General features: G+C 38.4%; 1 protein-coding gene across 8 annotated transcripts in view; it reads right to left on the bottom strand.

Annotated features, from left to right (window-relative positions):
* The window catches only part of Mcmbp (minichromosome maintenance complex binding protein), a 61,636-nt gene that overhangs the window by 13,842 nt on the left and 27,022 nt on the right, over window positions 1-20,772 (bottom strand). For 4 of the 8 annotated variants that reach the window (XM_004838824.4, XM_004838825.4, XM_087185227.1 and 1 more), the window contains 7 exons: window positions 13,428-13,513; window positions 12,678-12,818; window positions 12,546-12,587; window positions 9,891-9,992; window positions 7,158-7,302; window positions 5,630-5,781; window positions 3,678-3,778 (listed from right to left, as the gene is read on the bottom strand). In XM_004838824.4, the coding sequence (XP_004838881.1) occupies window positions 3,678-3,778; window positions 5,630-5,781; window positions 7,158-7,302; window positions 9,891-9,992; window positions 12,546-12,587; window positions 12,678-12,818; window positions 13,428-13,513 (769 nt within the window). Of the gene's footprint in view, window positions 1-3,677; window positions 3,779-5,629; window positions 5,827-7,157; window positions 7,303-9,890; window positions 9,993-12,545; window positions 12,588-12,677; window positions 12,819-13,427; window positions 13,514-20,772 lie in introns of all 8 variants that reach the window. The other 4 variants (XM_087185228.1, XM_004838823.4, XM_004838822.4 and 1 more) reach the window with 1 other exon arrangement.

Raw genomic sequence — 20,772 nt, 5'->3', positions numbered from 1 at the left:
CTAATTCTCTTTCCTGAATTTTATTCTTACATGAAATCTTCCCTGAATAGTGAGAACAAGCACTGTATCAGGTAATTCAGTGTTCAATACTTCCCACACACATATTCATTAAAATCCCACAACTACCACTATTTACAGAGAGGAAAAGAAGTCCAAGGTCAAACAGCCACTCAAGAGGCCAAATCAGAATTCCAAGTCTGAACTAAGCAGTCTTAGTAATAGTAACTAAGGAGGAACGTCATCACAGACAGAATTTTAAGCACTGTTAACTAAGAGATTATTAAGCTTATTTAAAGCTGTTTAAAATTTGTTTTGCAACATTTTTTTAGTGTGGAAAAATGTAAGTTCTTCCTATGCAGAAAGCATGATGAACATTTGGTATACAATAAGATAATGCAGCTGTATATCAGTACTCCCCTTTGGCAATCTAAAAAGAAAAATGAAGAAAATTTAACATATTAAGTGAAAACATAAAAGAATACAGATATACACCACCTTTTATAGAAGAAACAATGGGAAATAGAATACACATGCATCTAATTATTTTTGCAAAAGAGAATACAGGGAAGGATAGACCAGAAACTAGGGAGATGTTTCCCTAGGCAGCTGGGTGGGACCAGGCAAGCAGGGATGAGATGACAGCAATGACTCTCCTGAATCTTTTCTGTGTAGTTATGATTTGTCAACCATGTTAATGTTCTCTTTTTCTTTAATCAAAATTAAAGAGGTGATGAAAAAACCTTCAAGTAAAACAATCAGATACAAACAAACCAATGTGACATCAATGATGGAATCCTATTAAAAGGTTAAAAAGTTACCTGAGTAACTTTGAAATACAATACTCTGACTATATAGTTTCTTCTAAAAAAAAAAAGAACTAGAAACAAATATTGAACTGTAAGTCCTCGGTTGTTTCTTGTAATGCTATGTGTTACCAATTCCCTAGTATATTGTAGAACTGAGCTGATGATGTATTGAGAATGGGAGTCAAGTTTCTTGCTACAGAAAAGGGAGCTATCAATATGGGAAGGAGAACAAGAACACTACCTGTGGTGCTGAGCTGGGTCGGAAACAGTGAACTTGTGTACACACACGGGAGCTACAGTCTGGATCCAGAGTATCCTCTGTGTGCAAAGACTGGTTGCCAACTGGTGCTGCTGGAAGGTGGTGGAAACTACACGGCTGGGGTTGTGGGAGGGAGGTCTTTAGCTCACTGGGGTGCCTGGGTTTGGTTTTGCGCCTCCACGCACTGCCCAGCCTGATGTGAGCCCAGAACAATGAGGCCAACAGAACAGGGACTGGAACGTCCCAAACTGTGAGCCAAAATAAATCTTTTCTCTTTATAAACGCTTACAGGTTGATTACATACGTTTATAAACTTATAATAGCTATTTTTGCAAAAGAGAAACAGAAAGGATAAACTTACAAAAGTTAAGTTTTATAAATTATAAACTTTTTGTAAACAGATTATCTCAGGTATTTGTTATGACAGAAAGTTGACTGATACAATACTCTGTCCACTAAAAAGGCTGAGAAGGAAAGCAAACCCAGTACCAAAAAGTACACCGAGCCAGGTGTGGTGGTGCACGCCTATAATCCAAGTACTTGGGAGGCTGAAGCAAGATCACTTTGAGGCCAGCCTGAACTACATAGAGAGACCTTGTCTCAAAAAACCCAACAAAACACAAAAAACCATCACCACAACAACAAAAATACACCTAGTACTCTGACCTTGATTTTTTTTTTGAGAGACAGACAGGGTCTTGGTATTTATTTTAGGCTGGTGTTGAACTTACTTTGTAGCCCAGGCTGGCCTTGAACCTGCCTCTCTGCCTCCTGACTCCTGAGATTATAGGTGTGCACCACAACTGTCTGGCTGGTCTTGATTTTAAATGTAATTCCTCACTAAAAGAAACCATGGCCCTTGAAAAACTAGCTGATACTCAGATTAGAGCATGGAAAGTGTAAGTACAACTTAGTGTGCCAGAAAATCAATGTTAATGGTAAGGTCTGCCAGGCATGGTGACACACACCTGTAATTCCTGCACTCTGGGAGGGCTCAGGCAGGAAGACTGAAAGTTCTAGCCTAGCCCGGGTAACTTAGCAACTTGGTGAGGTCCTGTATCAAAATAAAAAAGGGCTGGGGATATAGCTCAGTACAAAGGCCCTGGGTTCAATCTCCAGTACCAAAACAAATTAAAACGAAACAAAACAAAACAGGATAAGGTCATCTTAAACAGAACCCCAAAGTGACTCCAAGGAGCTAAATCTAGGAAAATCTGAGTCTGAAAATAATGATACTATCATTTACTAACAAATGAATCTCTCAGTCTGATAATTCGTTAAATAAATGGAAGAGAAAAATCTCAGTTGAATACCTAAAAAATGCAGAGTGAGTTAGTGATTGAGTTCACAACTGAATCATCAATGGATGCAAACTGAGTCAGTGCAAGGTTAATGAAAAGCTGGATATCTACATAGTCTTAAAGTTATCTTCTGTGTTACTTGTTAATGACAAAGTGAAAAACTGTCACTGTATAGGAGAGCTGGTGGATAACCACCACTAGTAATAAGACAAACTGACATGTGTCTCCTGTTATAATGCACTGAGAATGATTTATCACTTCTGAAGTTTCCTGTCAAAAGAGGCAGTCAGCTAAATAATTGCCTTGGCTGGGCGTGGCGGTGCACGCCTGTAATCTCAGCACTCCAGAAGCTGAGGCAGGAGGACTGCTGTGAGTTTAAGGCCAGTCTAGTCTCCATAGTGAGTTCAAAGCCAGCCTGAACTACATAGTGAGACCCTGCCTCAAAACACACACACACACACACACACACACACACACACACACACACAGGCCCTCTGCTCTCTGCCATGTGAGAAGACGGCCATCTGCTAACCAGGAGAGGTCCTTCACTAGACACCTGATGTTGGCCTTCCCAACTTCTATACTTCTAAGTTTTCCTTTGTTTAAGCCAAAAACCCCCCCCAAAACCAAAAAATGTCAAGGTCATGCAGGACAATGAAAGGCTGTGAACTGTTCTGGATTAATGTAATCAGCAATCCTATGGGTCCTAGACCAAGAGTGAGGTGAGGACTGAGACAGCTGGTAAATGTGGGTATGGACTGGATTCGTGTTACATATTCATGGCAATTTCCTAATTTTGATACCTGTGCTCTGATTACACATGAAGTCTTTGTGGTTAGGAAATACTGACTCACGTATTTAGAGGTAGAGGGTTTAATGTATGCAGCTTAATCTTCAGTGTTTCAAAAAAATTGTGAACATAAACAGCTCAAATGAATGACAAAGTAACATGGGGCACAGGTGTTGATACCTGGTAAATCTTAGTAAAGAGGGAAAGGGAGTTCTTTCTAACTATCTGCCACTTTTCCCATAAGTATGAAATTATGTCAAAAAAGTAAACAAGACAAAAGGAGGGAAAGGAAAAATTATGAGAAAAGAAAAAAAATGGAAACAAAGTCTATGTAAATAGGGAAGAGTGGAGGGGGTGAAGGGAGGACAGGGAATGGGGAAAAAATAAGAACCAAGATACATCATGTACAGGTACAAGCACCTAATGATAAATGCAAACATATTGTATACCTAAAATGTACCCATAGAAGAATTTAAGGAAAAAAAAAGTAAACAAGACAAAAAAGAAGCAAATGGACTCACCTTTCGTCACTACTCAGTATACTCAGCACAGGATCCACAGACAGGATGCCGTAAAACTCAAGAACATCGTTTACTTTGAAACAATCGCAGTCTTCATAGACCTGACAAGTAACCACATGAAATCATGCTAGCACTAAGTGACTCAAAAAGTCTAAGAAATTAGTCTTAAAGTAGTAATATCTTAGAATTTAGGTTAAAAAAAATGGACCTTAAAGTAACCCCTGTATTTCATAAACTGACACCCAGAGAGATAAGGGAATTGCCTAAAGCCATTCTGCTAGTCAGCAAGTGGGGCAAAAACCAAACACAGATCCCGACTACCAGACCAATGTTTATTTCAAATATGTCACACTACAAAAAAAAAAGGTTTTTCTCAAAGGCTGATGGTCAAAATTTAGAAACATACATTATTTAAAAATCTATTAACCATACTGAGAAGGAAACCAAAAACGAAATTAGCCAGCATGATTAATTTTAGACTTACAAACTTCACAACATCAGGGGTTTAACACAAAATTTACAATGGCCACAAGACTTTTCATAATAAAAAAAGAAACTTTCAAAATTGTCCAGATGGATTTTAGAAAACTGTCAAAGCCTCTTCCTGGTGAGAACTGATGGGAGGGGGAAAAGTACACAGTTTAAACTGCAGAGTAAGAATGGAAATTCCTGGCAATCATTTCTGAACCTCCTCTCACTTACTGAGTTACAAGGATCAAAAACAAAAACAAAACCAGAAAAAACCAAAAACAACAAAAAAAGGAACAAAACCAGAGTAAGCAAGATAGAATAGCCTTTCAATAGATTTTTTTTCTTCTATTTTATCTTAAATTCAAGTAAGTTATTATTATTTTTATTTTTTCCAGTACTGAGAATTGAACCCAGGGCCTATACACTGAGCTCCAACCCCAGCCCTTTTGTATTATTTTATTTTGGGAGAAGGTCTTGCTAAACTGCTAAACTGCCTAGGCTGGGCCCAACCTTGCAATCCTCCTGCTTCAGTACCCCCTGGGATTACAGGCATGTGCCATCACACCTGGTTTGAGAAAGGAGTTTTGGTAAAGCAAGGAAGAATGGCAAAAATAGATACTATAAAATTAGAAATGGTACAGGAAGGTAGTGGACATGAGTTAAAAAGTTGTTCCATTTCCATGTTTGACATACTCTTTGATTCTTGTACTTCTAAGAATTTTATTTATTTATTTTTTGGCACCAGGGATCAAACTCAGGGCCTTGCACTTGCAAGGCAGGCACGGTGCCACTGAGCTAAATCCCCAGCCTCTTTGATTTTTTAAGAATGCTGCAACAGCCAGAATAAGGACCCTGGGAAGATGTTCACAACCCTTGGAACTTGTAAGCATGTTACTTTTTATGCAAGAAAGGTTTGCAGGTGTGATGGGGAAATCATCCTGGATTATCATGGTGGGCCCAGTGTAATCACACAGATCCACAGAAAGAGGAACCTTTCTTTTTCTTTTTCTTTCTTTCTTTATTTTTTAAGGGGAACCTTTCTTCCACAGTCAGATGGAGATGTCACTGAAAAATGGTCAGACAAAAAAAAAGGAAGGAAGAAAAATAGTCAGACAGATGTAATGTGGCTGGCCTTAAAGGTGGTAGGGCAGGGCCAAGGCAAGGGAATGTGGGCCAGCTCTAGAAGCTGGATAAGGCAGAGAAAAAAACAAACAGAAAAACCCAGATTCTCCTCTAAAACCTATGGTAAAGAATGAAGACTTCTTGGCAACTTGATTTTACCACAGTGAAATCCACACTGTATTCCTAACCCAAAGCCTGTAAAATAATAAATTTTTTGTTGCTGGAGGTCTCTAAATTGGTACCGATTAGTTCCATCACCAAAAAACCCTGATACTAATGCTAAGAGTTCTCCATGTCAATTTCCTAGACAAGTAACACATCTATCAATGTCAGGGATAAGAAAAGTTTTATTACATTACCTTTACAAGGCAGGCAGGGCCCTTCTCTCCAGGCAAAGGGAAATTCAGATCGAAAGGAGAAGAGAGGTTTAGGGAGTTCAGCTGCTGCCCTGTGGAAGCTTCCGTTTCTAAACGTTTTGGCTCGCCACGCCACTGAAGACCACTGACACTTCCTAAATTCAAAGGACAGCATTGCACTGAGTCATTTCTAAGGCACCCTGAAGAAAAAGAACATTCCAAAAGCATTTCTCAAGTTTGATATAAATGATGCTTCTGAGTTTGAAAAGATCACACTGTTATAATTTTAATAACACATACTAGCAAAACCCTTTGACCTACAAGAGAGAAAAGTATGAATCAGAAAATTTTAATTCTTTTCCTACTACAAAATAGCAACAAATTACTATCAAAATCATGTAAGTACTTTTAAAAAATGAATATTCAATATGGTTACTTGAGTATCTCTGATTTACAAAAATACATGCTGTACTTACTACAAAATACCTTGGTAGGACATATTTCCTTTTCTTGGTACCGGGGATCAAACTCAGGACCCTGCGTTTTAGAGGCAGGTGGTGGAACCACTGAGCTAAATTCCCGGCCCATCAGACACATTTCTTATTAGGCAGAATAAAGCCAGACAACAATAAAGTTATCTAACAAATATTCATTAATATCCACCATCTACCATGAATCAGATAAATGGGCATATATAGATCATTAAAAGATAGCCCTTACTCCTGTAGCAGTTCCAATTTAGGGCTGAAAGCTGATTAGAATAAAAATATAGCCTACCATACACTATTCAGTAATAATACAAAGGAGGAAACTATTGATACATACAAATATTTGGATGGCTCTCAAGTAAATTACATTAGAAATTATATGAGTAAATTATATGAGTAGAAAAAGCCAGTCCCCAAAGGTTATATAATGTATGATTCCATTTATATAACATAGTCCCGAGTTCGATCCCCAGTACCAAATAAATAATTAAATGAATATGAAGATAGAAAAGATCTTTTGCAGCTTACCACCTGAGACTCAAAAAAATGTACATTAGAGCAGCTATTCTTGTAAGTGATGCCAAACTGCTAATTACAAAGCATAGTCTGACCAAAGAGTACTGTAAAAACTCTCCAAACTACTATCTGCAATGTGTGTGTGTGAGAGACTGAGGATTAAACCCATGGCCTTGCACCTTCCAGGCAAGCACTCGACCACTAGTTACATCCCCCAGACTCCAAATTACCTACAATTCTGATAAACCAGAAGCCAGAAGGCTGCCATATCGCTACCAGTTCCTAAATCCAGAAATACCGATACATATATATATATATATATATTTCTTTTTTTTTTTTTTAAGACAGGGTCTCACTGTGTAGTGCAGGCTGACCTTGAACTTGCAGCAATCTTTCTGTCTCAGCCTCTCCAGTGTTAGGATTACAGGCTGCACCACCACACCCAGCTCTTAAACAATTAACTCTGTAAGCAAATCTATTACAGCAAGACAGGAAACATCTAGAGGAAGCCTGCTGGTACACACTACCTGCTTGTCTGGCACCTGTGTGTTGGTCTTTCTGTTTATGGGGCTGTAGGTCCATATCTTCATCATCTTCATAACTCCTCTTGTGACGACTGGGAGTGTAGGATGTCGAGGGACTGACTCGAGCTTGGTTTGCATTAACATAGGCGTTAAATAAAAGGTTAAGAAAAAACTACCATGAACTTGAGGAATATCCTAAATTATGCTAATTATATGCCTAATAAAGGATTACTAGTTTGGCAATTTATTAAAAATAAAGTATTTCTTAAAGGAGGTCAGATCCCCAGATTTGGTCATGAAAAGTAACAGCTATCACTCTTATGATCACTGTAAACAAGCATAAAACTCGATAAAGTAAGTAAGCATATGCTTTCAGGGACTGGACAACAGGAGCGGAAGGGGCCAATCAGTGAACGAGGAGACGCACACCAGGGAAAGTCTGTACCCTTCCCAACTCTCCAGGAGAAGCACTTCCCAAAGTGCAGCAACTCACTCTTGCTGGGTGGTCAAAATATAGCATGCAGAGTTCAGGGTTACTGAAGCAACCACAATTTGCAGAAAAGTAAAAGGCAGATGAAGAAGACAGAAGACCTAGAAATCTGTGCAGGTTCCACGTGTATTTTTGGCCAAATGATTCCTTGAGGCTTAACAGAGAACAGCTAAGAAAAAAAAAACAGAACAGCTGCTGTTGAGCCAAGGATTAAATGAAGCCGCAGGAATACTACAACTGGACCTGCTGAATCTCCCAGGCATTTAGGTAAGACCTGAATAGTACATTTTATAAGGACTGTCTTATACAGCCAAGGGCTAGCTACATATCTACTTTAACAAATCCCCAAACCATGACTTCACAGGATCAAACGCTCCAGTAAATTACCTGTCAGAAACAAATACAACATTCTTTTTTTGAGTGAGGGTCTCCTATGTTGCTTAAGCTGGCCTTTAACTCCTGGGCTCAAGTGATTCTACCCACTTTAGCCTCCCACATAGCTAGGACTACAGGCATTCAACATTTTTTTTTTGTCTTTGGTCTTTGTAGTGCAGACTGGCCTTGAACTTGCAGTAATTTTCCTGCTTCAGCCTCCTGTGCTGGGAGTACAGGCCTACACCACTGCAACCAGCCCAACATTCTTGAAGAGACAGAAAGCTAAACTCTCCACAATATTGTTTACTAGCATACGATACATCATTAGTAGTTATGAGAAGAAAGATTAGAATCAATCAGTAAAAACCCAGTGATGGCCTGCACATCAAAATTAGCAGACAGGACATGAAAACACAATAATTCACAACTCCTAGAGAAAAGACATATAATGAGTAAACAAATAGGAAAATTAGCAGAGAAATGCTAACAATGAAAAATCACAATGAAAAATTTTAATCTGAAAATATCTGAAATGAAAAAGAAAAACTGAATGGGATTGATGGCAAAATGAAGTTAGGAGAAAAAAGCCAGTGAATTTGAACACAAGGCTACAAGTCAAAGAGAGATATTAAAAGTAGCCAAAGGAAACAAAAGACCTTATGCAGGGGAGCAATAAAAATGATGGCTAGCTAGCCTTTTATCAAGAAATAACAGTGGCCAAAGGACAAAGGTATAATATCATTAAAACACGGGGAAGGGGACTGGGTGTGGAGGTCCACACCTGTGATCCCAGCACTAGGGAGGCTGAGGCAGGTGGATTACTGTGAGGTCCAGGCCAACCTAGGCTGTGTAGCAAGTTCAAGGCCAACCTGAACTAAAAGCAAGACCCAAAAAACAGGAAAAAAAATAACCATACCAAACCAACCAAACAAAATTCCCCACAAATCTGTGCATTTCAGTGTATGTAGCCATGACTAAAAAATTATATGCCAAGTGACTAAACAAAAGCAGCAACATGTTTTCCTTAAGAAAATGAAAATGAGGGCCTGGGATGTAGCTCAGCAGCACAGTGCCCAGTACCAAAAAAAATAAAACGAAAATGAATTCTAATTTAAAAACTATATTTTAACCTAATTATCATGATATTATTTTAATATCTACAAATCTATCCAAATCTTTTGATTGACTGACTGATTGTGGTACTGGAGATTGAACCCAGGGCCTCACATTGAGCTACATCCCCATCCTTATTTTTTATTTATTTGTTTGTTTTTGGTACTGGGGATCAAACTAAGGACCTTGTGCTTTCCTTTCGAGGCAGGTGTTGGAACCACTGAGCTAAATCCCCCGCCCCCAGTTTTTTTTTTTTTTTTTTTTTTTTGGTACCGGGGCATCTTTCTTTACTTTGAGACAGGGTCTCACTGAGTTTCCCAGGCTGGCCACATATTTATGATTCTCCTACCTCAGCTTCCTAAGTAGCTGAGATTGTAAGCATGTACTGCCACACCCGGGTGACCCAATCTTTTCCACAGCACTTAAACTATAAAACTGTACCAAGAATTTGAGCATTTCTTGATGAGTACATAGGTTGTTTTATATTTTGTTAAAATAAAATGAGTAGGGCCGGGGATTTAGCTCAGTGGTTTTGCCGCCTGCCGTGCAAGCACAAGGACCTGAGTTCGATCCCCAGTACCAAAAAAAAGAACACCAAAGAAACAAAAAATAAAATGAAGCTTTGTAAATGAAGAATAATTTTTTTCCAGCTAGCTTTACTGGCATTAAGACAACTAGAAACTTGAAATCTGAATTGTGGTCTTTTTCATTAAAAAACAGTTAGGAATGATTCAGCACACATTTCAGATAAAGGATATTTCTTTTACCCACATAGATTCCCCGGGCACTGGAACACAATAGAAAGTCTGTCTTTCCAAGGTGGTAGATCGTGGAGAGTTTAAATCAAGTTCTTGTTGAGGCTGATACACACAAATATATTTTAAAAAATTAAAATAAAAAATTTAAAAATTAACAAATATATTTCCATATTTATAAAACCATAGTATACATGTTACCTCAAAAGTTAATTAACAAGCAACTAGTTCTTACCATTTTTAAAAGAAACTGATAAAATAATTTCAAATGAAATAAAACACTACCTCCCCTTCAGATCCATAATACACAGTACCCTAGGTAACAAATGGAAATTTTTTTTCTTTCTTCATTTTTTTGGGGGGCAGTACTGAGGATTGAACCCAGGACCTTCACACTGAGCTACAACCCTGGCCCTTTTTTATCTTTTATTTTGAGACAGGGCTAGAACTTTCAATCTTCCTGCCGCAGTCTCTCAGAGTACTTTAAATCCTTTTCAGCTTTCTCAAAGACAAAGCTGAAGTGCAGGTTCCATCTTCAACACCAGAAAAGAAGACAAAGCATATGGCAATCCCACAGTCTCTTTCACAGAAAACTAGCAGAATCACCTTATGATACAGGCATTTAATACTCATCAACAGGTAGCTGAGATGAGATTTACATTCTGACATTACTCCCTTGGAGAACTATATTCTCCATTTCAAACATACTTCAGCTTAAGAGGTAGCAAGGACCAAAGAGACAGCAAACTGGAGCATGAGATAATACACACTAGTCAGGTTTTTTGTTTGCCTCTCTCTTTCTAGGTCCAAGGTCCTCCTTCCCAGGAATGGGGCTTTTGTCTCCAGTCTCTTTAGCAATGTACAGTACATACAAACCTTCTGCGCCTGTGGCAGTGTTACAGATGGACAGCCTCACCTATCTTTTAGCCCGTTTCCAGATGCCGAGATCACTGAGCTACATCACACACGTCACTGTATCAGTCTAACAGGTTAGCACTCCTTAAACAAAGAATCTGAGCTAAGCATTGATAAAGTTGATCTATTAGATTAGGCACAACATTTACCTTACGGAAACACTCTAAAAGAGAAAGACACTAGGAGACTTAAAGTTTATCACCTGTGAGATTAAACAACCCATCTTTCAAATACGCTTACTACTCTAAATAATTGTTAGAAGTTACAGCTTTGCTTAATAAAATTTTTGAAACTGTATTTCCAAATGAAGGCTGTTTTGGCCACTAAACTAGAATATTTTATTCAATCAGTTATAACTTCTCCTGAAAATTAACAGGCTGGTATTAGGGTTTATAAATTAGTCTCTCTCTTTCTGACAGCATCTTACTATGTAGTCAAGCTGGCTTTGAACTTGCTGTGCTGCCCAGGCTGGTCTTAAAACTTGAAACCTTCCAGCCTCAGCTTCCTGAGCGCTGGGATTGTAGGTATGTGACAACATGTCCAGCTACCTCAATCACTTGAGGTTTGGGTAAGTAAAAGTCAGAGTTCCAGAATGTAAACAGCTCTACATAACCTGATAAAACTAAGGTTCTATATCTACCAGCAAAGAATGAGACGCAGAATGTAGCTAACTCCATGGAAGTCTCACCTTTTACAGAGGCCCTGCCCAAGCAGCTGCCCAGTCCGTTCCCACCTACGACCCTGCTTTCTTCCCAACAGCTGACAACTAGGGTGTGGGTTCAGCAGAAACACACGAGAAATACAGTGAACTGTGGAGACATTTTTGGCTAACTCATTTATTTTGACATGCTAATTAATCATTTCTACTATAAGAAATAAACTTTAGGTGCCAGGCATGTTGAACAGGTGTCAGGATGAAATTCAATTTAATTCTACATGTTGTTCCGCTATTATGAGAAAAGCAATGCTAAGAAACAAATAAAATGCAGATTTCTCATGGTTCCTCTACAACTGCTTCTTTAGTAAATTTCTATTCCCTTTCATGGCTCCAATTACATCCAAAATTCTGCTTTTCCCTCCGCTAGTGCTGTATTGAAATGCAAGAGAATGTCTTACTTTTTTTAACCAATGAAAAATTGATCTAAAATGTGTATATATGCTTTGACGCTGGGAGTACAGCTCAATGGTAGAATGTGTATTTGGATAGCATGTATGAGGCCATGGGTTAAATCTCCAGCATTAAAAAAAAGCAGGGCATAGTGGCACACGCCTGTAATCCCAGCACTTGAGAGGCTAAGGCAGAAAGATCGCTGTGAATTCAAGGCCAGCCTGAATTACATAGCAAGAGGCTGGCTCAAAAAAACCAACCCAACAAAAAAGATCTTCCAGGAAGATGTGACTTAATTACAGTTAACTGAGCAAGTGCTCAACCTAAGTCAACCTTTCACTTTCATTTAAAAAGAAGTTACACGTATTTAAAACAAAGTATACAGATATTGGGAAAAGAAAGGAATCATCATTTACGATAGTCTACTTTCTAAGAGTTCTTTAAAAGACAAAAGCATAATAAGAAAACCATTATCAGAAAAAGTCAAATAAAATCAAATAAAGAAATACTGCACATGATATTTTAGAACTTGTTACCCACAAGATAAACTGAAGCAGAACCAAAAGAATAATAAATTCTCTGCTGAGGAAAAAAATTCTTATGAAAGAAATTTTATATATCTTAAAGACACATACCCCACACTCTGCTACATCTCTGTATTTTCCAAAATGAAGAACCTATGACACAAAACAAAAGATAACATTATTACATCAACATAATAACACAAAATTACCAGCAGAAAGTTTCACAAAAAAAGCAATACATACACGAGCTTTTGTGTTTTGGTTAACCGTTTCATAAACTCCCATGTAAAACTCAGGGTCAAACATATCCTGAATCATGCAACGAAATTTCACAAAGCTGTTAGGTTTCAAATAATGAAGGGGAACTTCATTCAGTGATGGCACCTTAAAAGAAAATAATCAAGTCAACACAATATCCTATCTATACACCCACCCACCCCTATCAGGAAGCCAAATGATCACAATATTCAATACAACATAACTACTGGACAAAAGAACTTTGAGTTCTTGCAAGTTTCTGTGAAAATACTGGACTGAACATAAAATTTAGGATGTTTTTTCTTCCTAACATTTCAATAAAACTAAGGGCAAGAGACACTCTTACAACCAGTTTGTCACAGGAAGTAACAGTCAGTTACTGCCACCTAGAGGTACAAAATGGAAACATTTAATTGCTTGAATTTATGTTGCCAAAGAAACCAAAATCTTTTAATACTACATATAAATTTAGAGCAGATGTAGACAGTAACCTACATTTTGTTGTTGTTTTGAGACAGGGCCTCACTATGTAGTGAGTCTGGCCTTGAACTCAGTACGTAGTCCAGGCTAGCTTGGAACTTGCAGCGATCCTCCTGCCTCAGCTTCCAGAGTGCTGGGATTACAGCTACTACACCCAGCTATCTATGTATTTTTAAATTACATGTGGGTTACTACTCTACTGAAAGGAACTGTAGCCTGCTCAACCCTCTCCCCCTAAAATACCAATAAACTTACCCATTTAGGAGCATTATTTTCCTTCAGCTTTTCCTTAAAATATTCAATAACTTTCTTCTCCCAGTCAGGATTAACTCCATTTTGGGCTGAAAGAGAAATGTAGTTTTCAAAGCTAAAGATACAATATACAACGACAGACTATGTTCAGGTGAGTCATACCTTCGCTCCCTCAGTTAGAATGGAACTAAATGTGCTAAAGATGCCTGCTGCACTCACAAGGCTCTCAAGATGCCCATCCTGGGAGGAAGGGCTGAGCACCGAAAGTCTCCTGCAGACCTAGCCAACAGCCTCACCGCCAACACCTTCACGGTGAGATGAGGCCGACCCAGCCAGGCAGCGGGAGCTGTGCTTACTCAAGCAAGGTTCTTCAAGACATTTTAACACATTAAAAAAATTACAGTTACCCTGAAATGAGGAGCAGAGGATGTTTCAGTTTGGTTTTGTAACTTTTTAGTTGGGAATAACTTCGAGGTTATAAATTACGTGAGTAGTACAAAGAACACCTGTATCCTTTGCCCCCTTTAACACCTGTTTTCTCATAGATTTTTCTGACCCATGAAGTTGCACAAATCAGTATTTTTACTACTAATATTTCAGGGTGTGCTTCCAAAGGAGATTATCTCATGTTATAACTTTAATTTTGTTATCAAGCTCAGGAAATTCAAAATCACCTAAGGAGTTCCTGACCTTTAGCTTCTTTTTCAAAGGGGGTCTTAGCCTCGTTAAGTAAAAGTGCTTGGAAACCCTGGTAAACATGGTGTTACCCGGATTATTTCTCATAATTAGCTCCGTAACAAGTATAGACAAAATTCCTTTATTCCACATTTCTACAGCTTCTGTGTGATAAATACAAATGGTGGAAGTTCAAGGAAATGATACTAAGTACAGTGTAGAGAAAATATGTAGTTCTGCAAAACTAACACCCATTTGTCCCTTTTTTCAGCCCTAGTACTGGGGATTGAACCAAAAGTACTTTACCACTCAGCCACATCTCCAAGCCCGTACTTTGTTTTCTGTTTGGTTTTTGTGGTATAGGGGATTGAATCCAAGGCCTTCACACTGAGCTACATCCCCAGCCATCCCCTCACACTTTTTTTTTTTTTTTTGAGACAAGATCTCACTAGAGATCAGGATGACCTTGAACTATCCCACTATACAGCTGAACCACAATTTGTTCATCCACTTATCTATTCATCTGCTGAAGAACATTCAGACTGTCTCCAGGCTTTGAATACTAAGAACAAAACAACTATAACATTTGTGTTTTTTTCCCATTAAGTTTATTGGTACATTTTAGGTATAAAATACAGTTACATGGCAACGAAGGTGACAACTCCATGACGCTCAACAGAGGGGAGCCACCAGGCAAGCTAAGAAACTAAAGGGAAAGGGGGAAAAAGAAATAAAAGCCAACAACAGTAAAACATCATGACAAGGATGAGTCAATATCTATCAATTATAACTATCAATGTTAATGGGCTCAATTCACTAATTAAAAGAAGTAGACTGACAGAATGGATTAAGAAGCAAAATCCAGCAATATGCTGTGTACAAGAAACACACCTAATTCAAAAAGAAATTCACAGACTGAAAGTAAAAGGATGGAAAACGGCTCTCCATGCGACAGGAACCCAGAAAAAAACGGGTAGCAATCTTATTTGCAGACAAAGTAGATTTCAAACCAAAACTAATTAAGAGAGACAAAGACGGTCACTACATTCTTGTGAAGGGAACAATCCAAGAGGAAGAGATGACAATCCTAAATATACATGCACCAAATATGAATGCCCTCAACTACACAAAACAAATATTAATGGACATGAAAAACCAAATAAGCACTAATATAGTTGTAGTGGGGGAATCTCAATACCCCATTATCACAATTAGACAGATCATCTAGACAAAGAATTAACAACGAAATTCTAGAACTGAACCAAGCTATTGAACAAATGGACTTAACAGATATTTACAGAGTGTTCCACCCTACAAAATCAGAATACACATTCTTTTCAGCCACACACGGGTCATTCTCCAAAAATAGACCACATGCTAGCTCCCAGGACATGTCTAAGTCAATGTAAAAGAACTGAAATTACCCCTAGTATATTACCAGACCACAGTGCAATAAAATTGGAGATCAATAACATGAGAAACTGCAAAACTCCCACAAACACATGAAAATTGAATAACACCCTCCTGAACAACCAATGGGTCACAGAGGAAACTAAAGAAGAAATTAGACAGTTTCTATAAGTAAATAATGATACCAGTACAACATTTAGGAATCTATGGGACACAATGAAAGCAGTTCTATGTGGGCAATTCATATCAGTGAATACCCATATTAGGAAAACAGAGAGAACTCAAATAAATAATCTAATGCAGAACCTCAAACTCCTAGAAAAAGAAGAGAATAACAAAGCCAAAGCCCGCACAAGAGAGGAAATTATAAAGTTCAGAACAGAAATCAATGCAATGGAGACTAAGAGAATGATACAAAAAAATTAATGAGTCAAAGAGTTGGTTTTTTGAAAGAATAAATAAAATCGATAAACCTTTTAGCCAACCTTATCAAAAAAAGGAAAGAAAAGACTCAAACCCATGCAATTAATGAAAAAGGGGAAGTCACAACAGAACCAGCAGAAATCCAGAGGATCATCAACACCTACTTCGAGAACCTGTACTCCAATAAGATGGAAAACGCAGAAGAAAGGACAGATTCCTGGATACATATGAATTGCCAAAGTTAAATGAAGAAGATATAGAAATTCTAAACACCTCAATTACAATGAGTGAAACTGAAACTGTAATAAAAAATTTACCAACAAAGAAAAGCCCAGGTCCTGATGGCTTCACTGCTGAATTCTACAAGACATTTAAAGAAGAGCTAACGCTATTACTCTTTAAACTCATGAAGGAAATTGAAAGGGAAGCAAGGCTTCCAAATTCATTCCTGGAAGCAAGTGTTACTTTGATTCCAAAACCAGGGAAAGACCCAAACCAAAAAGAGAACTACAGGCCAATCTCCCTAATGAACATAGATGCAAAAATCCTTAACAAGATACTGGCAAACAGAATACAGAGTGTCATCAAGAAGATCATAAACCCTAACCAAGTTGGATTTATCCCAGGGATGCAAGGATGGTTCCACATCCATAAATCAATAAATGTAATACACTATATTAACAGAGTCAAGGACAAAAACCATAGGATCATCTCAATAGATGCAGAAAAGGCATTTGACAAAATCCAACACCCATTCATGATAAAAACCCTACAGAAAATTGGAATAGAAGGTCTTTATCTCAACCTGATTAAGGCTATCTATGAAAAACCAACAGCCAACATCATACTAAATGGTCAAAAACTGAAAAATTTCCCACTAAAATCAGGAACAAGTCAAGGATGCCCACTATCACCACTCCTGTTCAATATAGTTCTGGAAACATTAGCCACAGCAACTAGAAAAGAGAAAGAAATAAAAGGAATAAAGATAGGAAAAGTAGAAGTTAAACTGTCATTATTTGCTGATGATATGATACTTTACATAGAAGACCAAAGAAACTCGGCCGAAAGTCTTCTAGACTTAATTGATAGATTCAGTAGAGTAGCTGGATATAAGGTCAACACTCAAAAAACAATAGCTCTCTTATACACAAATAGCAGACTCACTGAGAGAGAAATTCAGGAAACAATTCCTTTTACAATAGCATCCAAAAAAATGAAATATCTAGGAATCAATCTAACAAAGAAAGCAAAAGACCTCTACACTGAAAACTACAGCACTCTGAAAAAGGAGATTGAGGAGGATATAAGAAAATGGAAAGACATCCCTTGTTCCTGGGTAGGAAGAACCAATATAGCGAAAAATGGTCATACTTCCAAAACTACTATATAGATTTAATGCAATTCCGACTGAAATTCCAACAATATACTTCATGGAACTAGAGAAAACAACACAAAAATTCATTTGGAAACAGAAGAGACCTAGAATAGCAAAAGCAATTCTGGGCAACAGAGACATGGCTGGTGGTATCACAATCCCCAACTTGAAACTATACTACAAAGCTACTGTGATAAAAACAGCATGGTACTGGCAAAGAAACAGACCTGAGGATCAGTGGAATAGATTAGAAGATGCAGGAACAACTCCAGACATACTCAGCCACCTCATCTTTGACAAAGGAGCCAACCACCCTCACTGGAGGAAAGACAGCCTCTTTAATAAATGGTGTTGGAAAAACTGGATTTCAACCCGCCATAGATTAAAGCTAGAGCCATACTTATCACCATGCACGAAACTAAGACTGAAGTGGATTAAAGATCTAAATATTAAGACAGAAACACTAAACTTGCTGCAAGATAAGTTAGGTAGAACTTTCAAAGACACTGACATAGGAAAAGACTTTATGAACAAAACCTCAGTAGCACAGGAACCAGCACAAAGAATCAACAACTGGGATCTCATCTTATTAAAAAGCTTCTGCACTGCAAGAGAAACCAGAAACGGAGCTAAGAGACAACTTACAGTGTGGGAAAAATTTTTTAGCAGCTGTAACCTCTGACAAAGGGCTACTATCTAGAATATATAAGGAATTGAAAAAAATCAGACCTCCCAAATTCAAAGACCCAATTCAAAAATGGGCATCCGAAATGAACAGACATTTCTCAGACAAAGAAGTAAAAACAGCAATTAAATACATGAAAAAATGTTCAACATCACTGGTCATTCGAGAGATGCAGATGAAAACAACACTGAGATTCCACCTCACCCCAGAAAGATTGGCTGCTATCAAGAAATCAACCAATAACAAATGCTGGCGGGGGTGTGGAAAGAAAGGAACCCTTCTCCATTGTTGGTGGGAATACAGATTGGTGCAACCACTGTGGAAATCAGTATGGAGATACCTCAAAGAACTAGGGCTGGAGGTCCCATTTGACCCAGCTATTCCCCTGCTGGGAATCTTCCCCAAAGAATTAAAAGAATAATACCACAGTGATATATGTGCACCTATGTTTATAGAGGCACAGTTTGTAATAGCTAAAGCTTGGAAACAACCCAAGTGCCCATTGACTGGAAACTGGATAAAGAAGATGTGGTTTTTCTATAAAATGGAGTACTACTCAGCGATAAAGAATGAGAAAATAGAGACATTTATAGCTAAATGGATGCATATTGAGGCCATCCTCTTAAATGAAATAAACAGGACCCACATGTGTAAATACCGAATAATTTCTCTAGTGTGAGAAACTGAAAGTGTAAATAAGGATGAAAATGATTAAAATGAATAACTGATAATTTGAAATAAGAAAAGGTCCAAGGGTTAGGGGATGGTGGGAGGGGAAGGGGAAAGGGAAGAAGGGAAAGGAAAAATTATGAGAAAGAAAAAAAATGGAATCGAACTCTGTGTAAATAGGGAAGGGTGGAGGGGGTAAAGGGTGCACAGGTAATGGGAGAAAAAATAAAACCTAAGATACATCATGTTCTGGTACAAACACCCAATGATAAATGTACATGTATGTTATACCTAAAATGTACCAATAAATATATATATAAATAAATAAATAAATGGAGTCTCTCCCAGCTATCAGGGAAGTGATGAAGAAGAGTGGCAAAGGAGACAGGTTGGATTGGGAAGACACATGAGAATGTACACAGTAGCAGGAGAAATTTAATAAGTGCTGGAATTGTTTGGATTTATGAGGTACTCTCAAATATGCACCTCTATTATAATATGTATCTGATGTGTATTTCCAGATAACTTGAATAGTAATGCTATGAAGTAATATTTACTAATTTCCATGATAGAAGTATATGGTTCTAAGCCTAATCCTCTCTGGTCCTGCCATATCCTTGGGGTTGGGAAGATTCAGAAGTACAGTATCCCTAGACACATCAAAGGATTTCCTTTGTTGAATCAATATCATCTATTACACTTTGGGTATGAAAGTTCAAGTCACTGACAGATGAACTTGGCAATAGATTAAGCAATCCTGCAGTGCTGTGAATACGGGTGGGGTCCCGGAACACCATGGCTGTCATCAGTAGGTCATAGAACCCTGCTGAGGCCTTAGTGATAACTGGTATCATATCAACCAGGGTATCACACTGAGTGTTGCGAAGGACAGTGATCTGGTGAACAGATAGTGTCTTATTTGCTTTATTTTGGGTGTATACATTTAATTTCTTATCATTACTAATAATTCTCTGAGAACAGTCTCAGACTCTTACTTGATATGAGCAATTCTGCAAAGAGCTGAACCATGATACGTAAAGAGAAGAAAAAACACCACAAGAAACTCTTAAAACGACCTGTGAAGAAGTCAAAGGGTACAAGAGGAAAGCTGGATTTACAAGATGTTCTGCAGGGTACAGCCAAGGTACTAGCCCATACTCAAGGCCACAAAGTGGTGGACAGTTCTTCCTCAATCTCAGGGGACTTCTCCTATGAAGACAAATTCTTGGATGCAGAACTGCACAACTCTCCAGAGGATACCGCTGAGACACATGAGATGGTCCCAAGTTCAAATGTGAACGCAGGAGAGAATTTCTCCAGCTCAGAACGTTTGCTGTGCATCTCTTCTTCAAGCAAGTGCATTCCTATGGACCAGGATGGTCCTGGATCCTCCAAGAGGCTTTTAAATCAAGATTTGATGGAGAGGGAGAATTTCTCCTTCATGGAACATTCCCATTTACCTTTCTCCTTGGCCAATAACCCCTCAGAGTCTGCAACATCTACTGAAAAGAAAGGAGTCCTGAATGTTTACTATAAGCCTGTCCCAACAAAAAGGGGCATGGCTTCCTTGGGGGATACAGAAGAAGATTTGGAGCCACTCGCAAAGAGGACAAGAAGAGAAAAAATTACCTTTCCTGAAAAGATCCTTTCAAAAGCCAGCTTCTCTTCTGTGTGCCTAAGAGACATCCTAACTGACATTGGAAATGGCTTGCATGGGGAAGGCCAAGAGGAGAGGGAAGGGGCTGAGAAGCCACCTGAGAATCTGGCCCGGGATTCGGTGCTGGAGGACCTGTATAGTGGCTTCAGGTGCATGGGTTGCTACCAGGTCTTCCCCAATATGCGGATGCTTAAGAAACACCTGAAGGATGGGGTTGAGGGTGGTGCTTCATGCCTTAGTCTTCCATTTGCCAAACTAAGGAACAAAACGAAGTAAAGCAAGGGAATCACAGAGGGGGAGAAGGGGAATATGACAACATCTGTAGGTGATATGGGGATACTGTTGAGGCTCTTGTTCCTTTTGGGTTTTTGGAGCTTTTTGTTTTACTATTATAATAAATAGAAATTAAATTTAAAAAAATTCAAATGGTGGCAGTCAGTATTTTTCTCCT

This window comes from Heterocephalus glaber, unplaced genomic scaffold (genome assembly GCF_053883595.1).
Source record: "Heterocephalus glaber isolate CG9 unplaced genomic scaffold, H.glaber_assembly_v1.0 deba00001497, whole genome shotgun sequence".
Taxonomy (NCBI): Eukaryota; Metazoa; Chordata; class Mammalia; order Rodentia; family Bathyergidae; genus Heterocephalus; species Heterocephalus glaber.
The sequence above is the reverse complement of the archived record's forward strand: the minus strand, read 5'-3'. Positions and strand labels throughout refer to the sequence as shown.